The following is a 17,433-nucleotide window of genomic DNA, read 5'->3' as shown; positions in this document are numbered from 1 at the left end:
TTGGAATGTTTCTTTTTATTTTTGTGTGTAACTGATTGTAATTGTTTTAAAAATGTCAATGTTTAATATTCGGTCCTTTATTTGTCATAAACCTATTTATTGCTGATTTGAGAATGTTTTTTTTTTTTCTTTCCTTAATTCTCTATTTTAAGATTTTAAAAATATTTTCCATTTTATTTATGATAATCATTGAAATTTTTTTAAGATTGCTGATTATTACATAATAATGGTCAAAACAAGATGATATCAAGTGTTTAAATAATAGATCTATAACTGTTTAGCAAATTTTAACCCAAATCATATACATGTCCAAAAAAAAATACGGATATTCCAAAATGATTTTTCCCAGAGATATCATACTATTTGAGTTTGTAGCAGCACAGTTTCCTCTAACCTGACATTACTATTAAATTCTCGAGTATAATTCTAGATAAGCCTACGCCTATTTGGATTTTATTTTTTTTAAATGTCCGCCTTTTTATTATTTTTAATTATAGTATTATTTTTTTTTACTTTAATTCCTTATTTTGTGGTAAATTTATAGTTCTGTAAGGGAATAGCAAATGTTTCAATAATACTTTTGACTAGACTAGAATCCGATATTATTCCTTTAAAAAAAACGTAAATCTCAGGTACCTGAATCTTTTCTTCATAATCCATTTAATTCGCATCAACGAACATAAAAGAATTTACCACTTATCCAAACTATCATATTAACTATTTCCTGGATATCACTCCTCCTCTAGGAAAAGGAAGCCAGAAAAGAGAATAACATTAATTTTATTCTCTTGAGACACAAAAAAATATTTAAAAAAATCTCTAACGATATAATTGAACAATACCTATTAATAAGGTAATAATGAAAGAAAAAAAAAAGCTAAACGTAATTAAAGCACAACCATGAATCGGTTTATTTACCTCCGAGAACAATGATGATAAAATCGATATCCTTACAACGCATCGTATCGTATTTGTGGATGCTTTGATTGTTCAGTTAGATTGCTTATATCGATTAAAATACGCCAACTTAAGTTACCTTTCTGTCCAATACTGTTATTTAATGCAGAGCATTTGTGTTTTCTGGAAGTTTACGTTTGGCGATACAAAGGCTCGCTGGCGAATAAAAGACAGTTTTATCTAATGGCGTGCTGTATGTCTTCTGATGTTTGTGGGTGAAGCCTGGAATGGCAGTCTTTTCTTCACTTCGATAATCATCATTGAATAAACCTTACCATTCGGAAAAAGTACAGTGCTCTCTTCCTTAGAGGAGGAGGTATAGCTTGTGAATATTGCGCTGTTTCAAGTGATATTTAACAAAATTTAATTAATATTATTGACATATATACAAAACGATCATGTGTTATATAGTACTTATTTTCCTTCCTACTGATGAAGAAATACAACTTTTTACTGTTTTGTTTCATTTTGTGTTTGCTGTTATATAACAGTTTCCTTAAATCCAGATCAACATATAACTTGGCAGTATGAAGAAAAACACGAGTCTATAAAGCCGATTAATGGTCGACAAATGGAAAAATAATAATAGATTGGGGGTTGTTAAGGGAAACCATGCCGCTGCATATCAAAATCAATAGCCAAGGTTAACAAATATCTGTTGCTCAAATTTTGTAATATTTATAAATATAGCATTGGTTTCCAACCTATGAGCCACATATATTAGTGGGTCGATAAGAGGCCTTTTTTTGATTTAACACTAATTTTTGAAAACTACATACGAAATACGATTTAAAAATCCTTTCAGAGAAGATTATATAAAGAAAATGAGAGAACTTACAAATTACAAAGATCCGTCCGTTACTTGAACTATCATGTAATCGGAATCTATAATTTCTTTTTCAGAAAAACGACATTGGCCCTGTTCTAAATAAATATTCGGCAATAATATTCAGCAGTTGATGGGACTTCCCATCATTTATTTAGTTGGGCATGCTTTCTCAGTATTTTCAAATATAATAATAATATATTTTCAGTATTTTCAAATATAATAATAATATATTTTCAGTATTTTCAAATATAATAATAATATATTTTCAGTATTTTCAAATATAATAATAATATATTTTCAGTATTTTCAAATATAATTTTAGAAACAAACGGAAAATAGAAATGGACTTGAAATTGTCAAATTTTAACCTCGACATTTGCTTTCCAGTGAGGCACAAGCAATAACAAAAATTTCAATGGTTTTTTTTTTTTTTTTTAATTTGAATCTTGATCGTGTGTTTTTGAATTTTCATAAACTTTCATACTTAAGAACTGACAGTAAAACAGCAAAATTCCGCATATTATAAATAATGTATTCATATTTTTTAAGCATTACTCATTATTTATTAAGCATTACTCATTAGTGACACATATGAGCAATATGTAATATAAATTTGTGTATTTATTTAATGGCGTTTAAAGTATTTACTTACGAAATGGGTGGTTCGCACAATCAAAAAGAAATTTAACCTTTGGTATATGCTATTGACTTTGTACAATTTCTTATACTTCATCCAATAAACATAAATCTTTCCTTTAAAATGTATTTTTAAAATAAATTTCCTCCAATTTTCGCTTTTTACTTTTTTTTGGGAGTCTTTCGGATGAAATATGCCGAATTAGAGTGATATAACTGCGTATTCTTTTATAAAAATAATTATTTAACTTTTATATAAAATTAATTATATATCTCTATATTCATTTACTTCTTTTTGTAGAAGAAAAATAGAAAAAAATATATATAATGATCGCCAAATATTTAGACATCGAGGCGTTAATCCATTTTTGTATTTTCCTTAATTTGATATTTCGAACACTCATTTGGGTTATTTCCCTGGCTAGGCATAAAAAATATGAAAACTTCTAAACAACAACAAAAAAAAGAAGAGATGAATTCCACCAAGAATCAAAGCATTTATTAGCGCAAATTGAATTGAGCTGCTCAAAACGTGTGTAAAATGAAAAGAATGTTGCAACATACGACAAATAGTATAGAGAAGTTAATTAAGAAATCTTAATTGCATTTCGTTTCGTCGATGCAATCGGAACTGTAAATGCTTCGGGGGGACCTTCATTTCGAGCGCAATATTAGATTAATCAACCATTTGGGAGAGTGACTAATTTTCTCTCATGTTAAAATCATTACTTGTGAAAATAACATTATCTCAAAAGAACATTCGTTGATCACAAATCATCTCTTTCGCTTTCGAGGCAACCGAGAGCAATTTCTTTAATTTTCAACCCGAATGGTAAATGCAAGATAAGGTGTTTGACTCTGAAAGAGATTAAAAGCCAATTTATGACTATCTGATCGCTATGCACTTGCGTTTTGTTTCTGCGAGGTGTATTCAGAACGACAGATGTAATATTTATGTATGTCAAGTTTATCGTTAGGTAATATTAGATTAAATAAAAATATAGCATATTGTATGAGAGGAAAGGAAATTCCCGAGCATAATGCTATATTTGACTTTTGAAAACATTTTTCACTTTTTTTTTTTTCTTTTTGACTGATAATTTTGAATTATGGTCATACGAAAATATGAAGGAAAAAATATCAAGTCAGCAAAATTTCACTTCTTGATAGTTTTCAGAAACATGTGTAGTGTTTCAAAAGTAGATGCATATGTTTAGTTGAAAAAGAAACTTTATACTGTAAAGTCATCTATAAAAAGATAAAACCATATTATTTCTTTCTTTTAAAGATTACGCATAAATGTAATTTAATGAAATGCTTAATTTTAATACGAAAATTGGTATTCATTGATATAAAATGTCTATATTTGTTCATATCATTTAGACCATATATAAAGATTCTATAAAATACCACATTCAAAAACTATAAATTTTTATTCCTATATTTTTGCAAGAATTATAATAGTTATATTTTTGTGCTTTTTTATCATTAAATTTTTAATACAGTAAGAAATAACGTACTCCCCTCCTATTAACTATATAGTGTTACCAAAATTAACTACTTCATTTGGTCGTCGAATATACGTCGAATGATTGTATTTTTAATAATTTTTATTTTATTAACCTCAGGTTTATAATTAAATTCCCTCATAAGTTTAAATTTATATGGAAAATTTGACCTTTCATTCATGAATGCTGTAATTCGGAGCAAACTTACTTAGAGCATATAAATATCTCAAGTATTCCACGGATTCTTATTTCACTTAAAATGATATCCGATTAATCTGATAAAATATTTATTGTCGGGCTCGTTTTGGCCTGGTAGTAAGGTCTCGTCTTCGGGACCGGAGGGCTCGAAGTTTGAGACCTGATTTTACTGAAGAACCTTTGTGAAAGTGGGTCGGATACACGTTAAACCAGACGGGGCTCAATGTCTTCCCATTGGTGTGGTGCGGAAGTTTGGAGAGGGTGTGCCATCTCAGATGACGACGATGTTATATGGAAGTTCAGAAATGCGAGGTTCAACCCAAGATATCCCTACTGTTGCTTTAAAACGGTACGTTAGCGTAACTAAACTAAACTAAATTGTAATCAGTAACTGAAACTTCCAAATAGGTAGCTAAATAGGAATACTTAGCTGAAAGAGGAACTCAGGCAAATCGATTATAAGTCTTTAATTATCCTAATATTTGAATTACAAAATATTTGCATATATTAATGCTTTATCAAGTATAATTGTTCAGATTTGTATAGATGTTCATTGCGATCACTTAGTTATTAGAACATTTATAAATCTCGAGCATCAACTACAATAATATTATATAGAAATGTGGATGCTGGGTTGTTTGGAATCTTAATTGTTAAATGAAAGCCAATGTATCTTTACAAAATTAACAAAATAAAAATGATTTACCATAAATAAATAATCAACCTGCTGAAAATGTTTTGAAATATGAAATTAAATATCACTTGCAGTACTATTTAGTACTACTGTATAATACCGAATAGCACTATGCAGTGATTAAATAGTATGCAGTCCCTAGACTCGTAAAATACCTAAATTCTATGTACCATCTATAAAAAAAAAATATATGTACAGTATGTACAACCTACATGCATTTTTGGAACTTCCTTGAAAGCTCCTGAATTGACAATATCTCAAAGGAATTCTACATAAATATCATTAACTCTTTAATTTTTGCACGATATATAATTTATATGCAATACATATATTAAATGTTTTGTAATAAAAATGTATGTATACCAGTGATTTTTATTATAATCAAAACAGTTTTATGCATAATTTTTTTTTAAATCGAGTATCAAAAATTATCTGTTCTATACTGCCATATTTCACACTGTTTTATGAATAGAAAAGGATTGAACTGATAAGAAATAGCGAACTATTTCTCGTGTTTCCACTCTTTCCTCAGTACAATAGTGTACACTGTTCTTTAATAATATCGTATTAGAAAAATGTACAGTAAAAGAAATAGATTTTATATATAAAATAAGAATATGAGATTGACAGCTGGTATATATTAAAAACTCAATAATATAATTCATTATTTTTATTTTTAAAATTATTATCTAAGTTTGGTATTTTCATAACTTTTTCAAAATGTTATTTTGATTTTTTTTATGAATTTATTCTTTAAGTTTAAAGTGCATTTTAAACTAAATAACTTTTTTACTCTTGATTAAAAAAAAATTCCTTCTAAAATAGTAACTGATAGAAAATTCAATATTATTATGTTCTTATAACATTGAACCAAATTCTTGTTCCCTTTCTAGTATTTGTAAAGCTTTAATTGTTCTTATTTAATTACTGGTTTCTCGCTCATTGAAAGAATAATAATTGTATAATTTATATCAAATTTAAAAATGAAAATTATTTAGATATTGAATAAAGTATTTGGTAAATACAGTGTATTGAAAAAAATTATGCATTATTTAAAATAAATTTTATTTTTATTTGTTTTTTTTTATATAATTTAAAGTAATTTTGTAACAATATTTACTAAAGAATTGTCTGTCAAAAACTAATTTTTAAAGATTTTGTTGCATTGTTTTAAAAAAGGAATTTATTTAATATTTTGATAAGTTTATAAATTACAATAGTTTTTATAATTACCTTAAGCGCAATGGATTATACATGCCTTAATTTTATAAATATTTTAATTAAACATATTTTTATTTTATACATATTAGATTTGATAAAAATTTAATTTTTAGTCAGAAGTTCCGAAATACTTTAAATATTGTAATCCACATTGTCTATATTGATCAATGAACAATTTATAGCGATAAACGACCCACAGCAAAAAAAAAAAAAAATCTACGCAAATGATAATGAACTGTTCCAAAATTACGGAAAGCAGCAACTAAGTTGAGCTTTCGTGCGGAAAGTGCGTTTCTGATAACGTGAGCAAAGTCTGAACTGAATTTTTTTCAGTGTTGCCATCATATGGCATTATAAAGATTTTCAGCTTATATGCATTTTTGCAAATTGTGGAAGAAATAAATGTATTCAATATCTTATCGCAAGATCTTATCTTGATTCAGCAAGATAAGATCTATCGTCTATCAAGATCTTATCTATTCATTGGCGAGTCGGAACCTACAGTTTGGGAACATCTGCTCAGAATATCAAAGACGGATATCAAAAATGGATTTTATTTTAGATATGTTGATTACAATCAAGAGTTATATTTAAAATTTATTACAGCAGAATTCTGCTTGTTAATGTTTAATATGTGTATAAATTTAAAGACCGGCATCTTGGTTTAGAATGAAAATATCTCAAAATTACTATACATCTTCAAAGAATGCAAATGATTTTGAGACTCAGTGCCTTCATATATTTCATTTCAGAATATGCCGAGAAGAAGTGCTGGGAAAATGGCACTTGGTACATCAACGAAAGGAACAAAGAATGGAGCAATTACAGCGGTTGTGGACGTGTGGAGGTAAAAATAATATTCTTGTTTATGGAAAAAAAATTCTTCGCAATTAAGTGTTTTTTATTCAAAAATGACTTGAAATTTAAATAATATAATAAAAAAAATCAAATAAATCAGATGTTGCTGTTCAATGGAAGTTTTTAATGTCCCATGGAAATGATGTTCATTGCATAAGACTAAAAAATTATAATTAAAATTGATTTCAATTTTAATTACAACTTTATTCTTTTAAACAAAAATCACGATAAAATTTTATTGCCAGTAATTTTTTTTTATCCGATTTTCTCGTTTCTTTTTTTGGAAATGTGTCAATGTTGATACATCTATTTATGGCACTCATCTGATTTCTTAATTTTGGATCTCCTCGCATTAGTATTAGAAATGAAAGAAAGATGCTTATCAAAACTATAAAATATTATCAAATTGATAAACTGTTAATTTTTAATATATTTATTCTTCATAGCATTTTTCAAAGATACACAAAAATTTTTAAACATTTTTATAAATAAAATAATTTATATGAATTTCATCATACATAATTTAAGACGTGTTTTTTTTTTTTTTTTTTTTTTTTTTTTTTTTTTTTTTTTACTCAGCATTAAGAGTTCGTTATTGTAAAAACAATGTTAGAATAATTATCAATAACCAAGAAAAATAAACGTCATGAAAACTGACAAAATGTCAATACAACGTTAAAAATTGAAATGTTTCTGTCAATACATATGAAAATTTACCTTTTCATTTCAAACTTAAAGAGAATATAGAAAAAAGTGATATTGCAAAATAAATTAGGGTTAAAAATACTGTTTGTATGATGTATCAAAAATGTTTTTAAAATTATTTTTTCAGCAATACGTGCATTTAGGATTTATAATATTTTTGCAGTTTAAATTATTTTTAATATTATTGCATGTGCAATTTTTAAAATATTATCGAATGCATATTTTACATCTACGATAAACATAGAATATTAACATCTTTTTTATTGTATTATATTTACAGTTATTGTATTGATTCAGTGCTTTGAAAATAATTATTTTTATTTTATAATTTTAATCATTATTATCTTTCAAATTTTTCTTAAAATAATATCTTAAATCAAGTGATATTCTTGTAATGATATTTAAAATTTTGCTTTTTTTTAATATTTTTGAAATTTTGTATAATAGAAATAACATTACGAAAAAAAATCGTTACTTTTTGTACAAAATACTCTGTCTCTATTATACTATATTTTTTATAAGATATCCAGTATTCTTCTGAATGTATTGTTTTTTCTCTTTGCTACTTTCTTCATATCTTCTATCATTCGGTCCTGGAAATGTTAACCCTTTAGATACCAACGGGACATATGCATCCAAATAAATTTTTAAAATCAGCTTAAATATTTCTAAATAAAAGTAGTTTTTAAAAAATTGATAGTCAAAAGGTTAAAATATTTATAGACAATTTATAGGCGAATTCTGTAAAGTCTTTTTTAACACATTGACTGTCGCATGACGCGCCAGTGCGTTACAGATAATATGTAATTGTACCAAACCATCTATGTTATTAGATGAACCCTTCTCTAGTACAGTCAAGAGACAGCAAAGAAGGGATCATCTAACTAGAGAGAGGACCCGAATATTGGGTGTGAGTCGTTGCAGCGAAAGTGTTAAAAAATATATATATTTAATTATAAAATAATGGATCAGGATTGATAAATTGTATTTTTATTTTTCAGAGAATGCGTCGACTTCAGCATTTTCACATTGCAACGTACGCCATCTCTATCTTATTCCTCCTTCCAGCTCTGTTCATATTTTCAACATACAAGTAAGTTAACAATGCTCAAAAATATTAAACTTCCTTCGGTACATATGTAAAATCCCGCCGATCAGTAAAGTTGGCATGGAAATTGAAAGAAATTACTATTAGAACTAAACTCCTATTTATAGAAACGCGAGTAATTTATTAAAGAGACAACCATGTATTTGGTGCATAGTTTATCCCATTAATGGCGAAAAATCGTGGTGTTTGGCGTCATTTTTTAGTTTTGACGGAAATGATTTGCGCCAACATTCTTGGTCGACGGGAATTTATATATATACCGTTTTCTTAAATTCTGCAAGTTTTGCAATAATATAATGTGTGAATTCTCTAGTGACCCTTTGCTCTGGTAGTTGTTTCATAATTACATGAAATCGGTTTATATGGCATGAATGAAGTCGTCTGTATTAGCTCAGACCACGAGAAAAAACCCCGATTGTATTTAAGATAATGGTGCAACTTTTTACACTTATTAATTCTCTCGAATTACTACGTTTTTTTATAGGATAACAATACGGTTTACCAAGGAATTGAGTTTAGCGCTAAATCAAAGAAATTTCTGGTAAATTTTCTTGCTTTTTTAATCCAGGAAAGAGGTAACATATTCCAAAATAACAATGCGTTATATCGCAAGATTTAATTTTGATATGGGATGCACCAAATTCAGGCAATCGAAGTAACTGATTTAATAACCTACATTATTTAATTTGCTATCTCTTTGCTCATACTATTGATGTATTATCTCAGTAACTCTTTGTACATATTTGCGCTTTATTTCCTTTGTATATATTTGGCACTTATCTCAAAATTATTCACAAAGTTTTACTTGATGGTTGATTATCGAGAAGGGGTTTTCTGATATTTATTTGAGCATTTTATTGTCTTATCGAATTTATCCTCATCATCAGAAAAAAAAAAGAATAAAAATGTTAGAATTAATGTATGATAAGTGATTGACTTTTTCACGCCAAAAAAAATTCAAATTCTACAAATGCATGCGCAGTAAGAAAAATAAAAAATACTATACAGCGGCAGGTTGTTGTTCCATCGGGGCAATTATTGGCCATTGAACGAACAGCATTTTTCATCCTTTCTACGCATGCGCTGCGTACTGGCCAGTCTTATAACTGCCCGAATGTAAACCCGGTATTACAATAAGTTTCTTATTTTGACCTTTGATATTTTGCTTCTTATCCCTCTATTCCATCTGATTGGTTAAAGTCCTGAGTCAGTTTCATAAATATTGATGCGAGGGTAGCTAGTATCATAAATCAGTAGATCGTCCACTCCCCCATAGTTAGAATCTTTGATATGAAGCACTTGAAATAGCAGAAAGATGAAATCTGATCTGCTACAAAAAAAATGTCTCTTCTGTTCTGATTTCTGGTTTAATAGTTTAATATTATGAATTTTTTGATCACAAAACACGGAGATGATCCAGGTCATTTCATTTGGAAATATTTCTATCCTTAACGTCACTGTAAAACTTTGAAGTGTTTTGAATACTGCCGGCATGATAAATGTTTTATAACACTCACAAGTGGATTCGGTAGCTATATGGATGTTTTAAATGAACGATATATGAAAATATCTAAGGTGATGCTATTTGGTACATTCTGTCAGTATTAGTGAATTAATTGCAGCTGTTAGTCGAAAATAGATATTCTATGTAGATTTTTTAAAAAAAAAATATGCTCTTTATATTGATATGTGATATTTTTCAAGATACCACGAGATTACTATTCCTTGCCCAGCAATCAATTTTCTTTATCAATAAAAGACAAATAATATTTACTGTGGAAGTAAACTCCTACAATAATTGTACCAGACCGTACGTGTAGGATAATAATTTTGTCTGGACTACTTCTGAGATAAATAGATTAAACATGGTAAAATTACTTAGAAATATGCATAAGTGCTTCATAATTATTTATATTATTTACATATGTGTATGAATAAATATTTTACTATGTATCAGCTAAACTTATTTATCGGTCTACCATATCATTTTTGGTTAAAACTTGATTTAATAAGTACAATTATTAGAATATTAACTGATTAAGCTTTACAATAAGAGGATTGTTTTATTTTTCTTGGATTGAAATTAAATGAAAATTAAATTATCTGTGTTGATGTATTTCCTGATCAGAATTGTGGATTGTTTGTTCAGGCCTACTTAAATATTTTGTTTTGTTTTAATTAGACTTTTATTGCAGTTTTTTTTTCCATATCAAAATCCTCGAGGTTGTTTTTTCGAACTAAAAGCAAAGTAAACGAAACTAATTTCGCTTTCTTTTTAAAGTATATTTGAGCGTATTAAAAGTTTAGATAAAAGTTTTCTAGCTTCCTGCTGAAGTCATCTTTTTTTTCCTTTCTATCTAAATGCTTAACGTTGAGAAAAAGAAACTAGAAAAATATAGTTTATTTAGGAAGTAGAAAAAGTTAATTAGGAAGATTTTATTTGGTGTGAAATATTTTTACTTCTAATGATACTAAATATAATTTTTAAAAAATTACAGATTTCTCATCAGTGTACTTGAGCAAACGCAGAAGATACCATTATCGATACATAGTTATTGATTGAGACACAAATGCATTTTTTAAATAAATCAGACAAAATTATTTTATTATTCGTAAGAATAAAGGTGTATTAAATATTCGTAATTTGCTTTTTATAGCAAGAAAAAAATCGTAAATGTATGGCTGAAACATTCTTTTCCTAATAGAGAAAAAACCAAAGTATGCTCAATTTGGACGTCTAGTAAAAAAGAAAAATGCAAACAGAGCTTTGAAATTCTATTTTTTGTATAGCAAAGAATTAGTCCCTGCTGGATAAAATAAATCTTTCGTCTATAAAAATTAGCAATGCATTTTTTTTCTTTTATTAACTCGAAGTCTAATTTTAGAATGCACTGATACAATTAATTGTCATTTAAAGCATTTGAAGAAGGAGAAAACATTCCCATTTAATGTGAAAAAAAACGCAAATATTTTTTAAGGAGAAAAGGTGCTAGTTAAACATCTTTAACAGAAAAAACATTTATACAGAGTATTTTTTTAAAGTAAATTATGCAAAAAGCGTATACATTAGGGTTATTTATGCTCATTTCGGAAATCCTTGTATAAATACTTGATGTGTTACTAATGCCTTTAAATTCTATTACAACTATAGTTTTTTCGAAGTCAAAAAAAATATATTCACTAATTTTAACACTCATTAACTTATTTATTTTACTGAGGCTCTGAAGAAATTTTATTTTCTTTCTGGAAGTTTCTTCAATAAAAATTGACTTACAATTAGCTTTATAAATTTATTATTTCGGTATTATTTGTGAATATCTAAGATATCTGAATTATATTAAGATAATTGACATCATTAAATCTAAACATACTTTTAAAATTATCATTACAGGAAAAAGAATCATTTTGCATTTTATCATCTACAGAATATTTTTAATAATTTATGCAATATATTATATTAATAAAAAATTTATCTGATTAAAAAATAATAATTTTACTGCAGTCAGAAAATGCTTTTTTGATAAGAACAATAATATATTTTATATACCAATTATATTAGAGGAAGATATCTATAGAAATGAATAGATTTTTTTTTGAAATTTCTTCATTGCTTCCTTTTGAACTCTGACTATAAGAGCAAAAAACTTCGAAAAGTATATTGAAAGCAATTTTTAAACAATTTTACTCATTAAGGAAAAATAATCTATGTAAAAAAACCCAGAAAAATAAGTCAAACTCTCTCACCATCAAAAAAAAAAAAAAAAGAATTCAGGATGAAATATTTGTATCAAAAATGAAAATGATTTTGGTTTCTTTATGGTAGTAAAATATTCGTTATTAAATAAACTTAAAATATTTTTTAATTTATTTCAAATACAAATAAATTAAACCGTTGTAAAGGCAAAATTTCAAATTTAAGATGATAAGATTTAAAAAAAAAAATCTTGCTGGAATAATTTTCGAAGTTATGGTGAAAAACATCAACATTTTATTTAAATTTTAATTTTACTTAAATTTAAAAAAATTACACCACATTTCGCATTTTTATCTGATTAGAGATATCTCTATCAAACCTAGTAGCTCTAATTTTAACGGTTTGTATTGCAGAAACCAACGCAAACCCATTCATCACTACTAATAAAACAGATGAATATATGTATATGTGTGTGAATTTGGTACTGGTGTCCATGCAGGCCAGACGGTTTTCTTGCAGCAACCAAATCTGCAAATTTCGACGGAGAAAATGAGCAATTCGGAAACGTTTTAAAAACTTTAATTAATTAAAAAAAATTAAGTCAAATTTTGAGAGGTTTACAGGATATTTACCAAAAACATAATGGCATAAAAAAGCAATATTCAAAATATTTATTTTCAATGACACCAATTATTCTGCTGTATAATGTTTCTACCTTTGTTCTGTATAATTTAAAAAAATAAATTAGTATATTTTAAACAATAGGCTTGTCATTTTCTTTCACTACAGGCAGCTGCAAGTTCATCGCATCACTATGCACAAGAATCTGTTCATCGCCCTCTTGATAAACGCAGCTCTCGTCATATCTTTCAAAACCATCGTCATTCTGGATGAACTTGATAACTCTGGAAACAGGAGGACCATACTGGAAGAGAACTGGGTAAGGCATATGAAAATTTTCTTAATAGAAATGTTATTATATAATCATTAATCTCTCTGAAGATTTATGGTATATTCTTTAATGAAAGTTTTTACTCTGCCACAAAATTCTAGATCTTAAGCGAGTGCTCTTTCATATTCGCAATAGAGTAAAGAAAACCGCTTTTGCATATTCAAACCCCTTTTTTTATCCCCCGATTGAACGATAAAAAAGAACTAAATTCTTTAAGAATTTTATTTACAAGGTGATATAATACTAATTTATAAGACCATCTTTCAAAGTAGATTTCTCTCATATTAATGCTCAGTTTAATACCTCACGTGTAATATATAGATTGGAATTAGATCTAGTTATGATAATTATGACAAGAAGGATCATACTGGATGTTATGGATGGATATGTTTGTCTATTTGCCGAGTCGATATTAAATCATCAGTTAATAACACTACGTTAATATAATTTATATGTTTGTCTATTTGCCGAGTCGATATTAAATCATCAGTTAATAACACTACGTTAATATAATTTAGGACAGCAATAATGGATAGCATCTCAATGCACTCTATTATGAATTCCTTAATATTATAGGTTAACGCTTTAATACATTTGATTCTGTAAATCAGAATGTTTGTTACTGGAAATAGAATCGTTTGTGAATCAAACGATTCCTCTGTTATTAGCTTAGCAACAGCATGTTATTTTTAGATGGTTATTGTCGCTTTGGTACAAATTTTTATTTCTTTTAGAAATCTCGCTGTTAAATTTATCCTAGGAATTTTTAATTCGCATGATTATGAAAGAAAATATAGCTATTTAGTGGAAACGAATGAATTAAAATTCCATGCTGAAATATTCGATGTTACACAGTTTACTTAAATTCCAGATTTAGGAAACATAAAGCCTTTTGTTTGTAGAATATATATATATATATATATATATATAATATAACCAAATTAGTAAAAATACCAAGTTAATATTAGCAAAAAGAATAAATATAGAATCAAAAATGAAGAAATTAAGAATCACTTACTTACCTGAAAGCTTTTCAGGTAAGTAAGTTAAGTAAGTCTAATAAACTCTTCAAGCCGGATTCTTAATTTCTTCCTTTTTTTATTCTATATTTATTCTCTTTACTTATATTAACTTGGTATTTTTATTAATTTGGTTAAGTTCATCTGTGTTTTAGTAGTAGCAGCATTAGCGCTCTCTAAACACATTAGCATCTTTTTTTAATTTGATTCAGAAATGATATTTAATTTTTTAGTTTGTTTTCAGAAATAATATTTAATTTTAATTGAAATTTCATAATACATATATTTTTGATTTTCTTATATAATATAAAGATTACAGATTTGAAAAATTAAAGGTTGCTATTTATATTAATTAAAAAAAGCTAACACTGATTAAAAATGCAAAATCTATTTAAATGTATTGAACGCAGCATCGAAGATTTGATCACAATAATCACATCTCTGTTAATACAAGAGGCAAAACTATTTCGGTTAAAATTAACATCAACTGAATTTTAAAAATTTCTTGTAAGCATGACTTTTTTTAAAGATTGTTCTATGAGTTTACATAACTTTACAATTCAGATATTAAAATTTAATCTTCGAAATATTTATACCGTTATCTATTTTTTCTTAAATTTCTAAATAAACATCTATTTTTACTGAGATATTAATTAATGAAAACATCTCTAGTATCGAAACGTGTCATATTTGATATTTACTCACGCATGCAGTGAGTATTTTAGTATCAAGCATTAATTTGTGAGCGATTTTGATGAGTTAATATTGAAACCGAAATATTACACAAAAAAATCAAATGCAAATTAGCTTAATATCTTTCAAAACCATTAATACTTTACCCAAGTTAAAGCAGTTTTATCGATGAGTTAAATTATACATAAATTGCTTAAACGAACTTTTAATGCTAAACCTAAAACATTACATGCATTAGCGAATTTAAAACTGTAAGAATTTTGTCTACAATCTTTGAACCTTTTAATTTCCGGATTCTTAATGTTCCTGAACTAATGAAGACATTTTCTAAAACTTTGATGTCCAGTAATAAAAGCTTATGTTTACCAAATTTAACTGCTTAATGAAGCAGTTAATATTTGGAAGTTTTATGATACATTATATCTAAAGAATCACAGGGCTTTAGAAGATTCCTTCCCTTAAACGATCAAATAACATGGAATATTTCCATTTCGTTATATAATTGCTCAAAGTAGATTTACATTTTGTTATTTATTTATTCTATAAAATATTTTCTTGGCTTAATTTTCAATAGATCGAATTTTCTCAGTTATGGTTTCATATTTTATTCTTTCATCAATTTATTTTAAATTTTGTTCAATTTATAATTCCTTTTTAGATAATCTTTTTTTAATAAATATTTTCTATTTTCTGCTGGTAAGAATTATATTTGTTCTGTCATAAAAGTTTCTGCTTCTTGGAAAAAAGAATTCAATCATTTGTTTTTATTTTTTACTTTGTTTAATATTTTTAAAAGATTGTTTATTTTTGAACTGTACCGATTATTTTTGGCTTATTTTTTTAAGTTTTAAAATTAGCATAAATTAATTTAAAAATCACCAGTCTTTGAACTTTGCATGTGCAAAACATAACTTTTTTATTCGAGTAAATACTTTTTGATAATGACTTAAACTGAAAATCAAAAGCCTATTTTGGGTAAATCGAAATATGAACATTATAGTCAATGCTTGGCCGAAAATTTATCAGAATAGGAGTAGCAACTCAATCATTAAGTTGTATAACAACCGTTTGTATTACCATTATGTTAGATGATTATATTCTGAAAATCACAACCAATTATTCCTTTTGTTATTATAAAATTCATATCATGCCTTGTCACAAATGAACTTCCTTTTATTCAAACGTGAAAGATGTCTCGAGCATTTCTGAAATTCCTGTTATGAAATATTAATTTTTAAGAAATTAATTGTTAAAATAGGTAGTAATTCAGTAAATATTGATATTCGCAATAATTTTAAACAATTTTTAATTAAAAGGAAACCGGGGAAATGTAATCGTAAAATACAAAAATAATATAAAATGGCTAAAGAATTAGCTAAATGACGTAAATATAAAATAAACTGCTACTATTTAAATTGGAATGTTTACATTTGTAATGTACAATTTAGGAAACAATATAAATATAAAGAACAGCAATTTAAATGTTGCTTAGAGAAACAAGAAAGTAGTTCCATATTCATTTTATTGCAGCATTTGAGTTCACGCAAATATGCTTAAATTGCAATAAGATATTATATCCTGAAAACTCTTATAAGATAACTTTACAATTTAAGACTGCTTATGATTTTGTCAGGTATGTGTCTTTTTTTTTCTCTGACATAATGTCCTTTATTCCTTCAAAATTTTGTTCTTATTTTCTTTACAACAATTTTTGTTGCAGCATGTTTTGTAGAAGTACTTTATATTCTTCCATAATAGCGTATGCGAGTTGTCATAGAAAATTATTTTTAATTATCTCATTTTACACTCCGTTATATAGTTTGTCAAGTGAATAAGGTAGTTGTTATTTACAGCTATATTTGATTTAACCGTTAATTTTTTAAAACCGTCCAAGAAAGAGTCGCGGTGGCCTGTTGGTAAGGTGTCGGCTTCGGAAACGAAGGGCTTCGGGCTCGAAACCTGATTCCACCGAAAAACCGTCGTGTAAGGAGGGTACGATACACGTTAAATCCGTCGGGGCTAAAACGCTCTTCCACTAGTGTGGAAGTTTGGAGTGAGAGGTGCCGACTCAGGTGTCGTCCTCGCCATGTGACCGTGGTTCAAAATTACGTGGTTTGCCCAAAAATAGCCCCTGTGTTGCTTTAAAAACGGAAAGTTAATATAACTGAACTGAACTCACCAAAGAAGACTTATTTCAATAATCGCGCGTTTCACTTAAATACAAATAAGATTCGCAGAGGTCTATTCATACTTCAGATTCCAAATGTTGAGTATAGTTCGTGAAATGACCCGCAAGAATAACCAAAGTCATGCTTTCATCATGCCTTTATATATATATATATATATATATATATATATATA

General features: G+C 27.1%; 1 protein-coding gene across 3 annotated transcripts in view; it reads left to right on the top strand.

Moving 5' to 3' along the window:
• LOC129972865 (calcitonin gene-related peptide type 1 receptor-like) overlaps nucleotides 1-17,433 on the top strand; it is a 275,995-nt gene that overhangs the window by 158,698 nt on the left and 99,864 nt on the right. For all 3 annotated transcript variants that reach the window (XM_056087165.1, XM_056087164.1, XM_056087166.1), the window contains exons 5-7: nucleotides 6,796-6,890; nucleotides 8,608-8,699; nucleotides 13,198-13,348. In XM_056087165.1, coding sequence (XP_055943140.1) covers nucleotides 6,796-6,890; nucleotides 8,608-8,699; nucleotides 13,198-13,348 — 338 coding nt within the window. The remainder of the gene's footprint in view (nucleotides 1-6,795; nucleotides 6,891-8,607; nucleotides 8,700-13,197; nucleotides 13,349-17,433) is intronic.

This window comes from Argiope bruennichi, chromosome 6, assembly GCF_947563725.1.
Source record: "Argiope bruennichi chromosome 6, qqArgBrue1.1, whole genome shotgun sequence".
NCBI classification, from domain to species: domain Eukaryota; kingdom Metazoa; phylum Arthropoda; class Arachnida; order Araneae; family Araneidae; genus Argiope; species Argiope bruennichi.
Note: the sequence above shows the minus strand (reverse complement) of the source record. Positions and strands in the feature narration are given on the sequence as shown.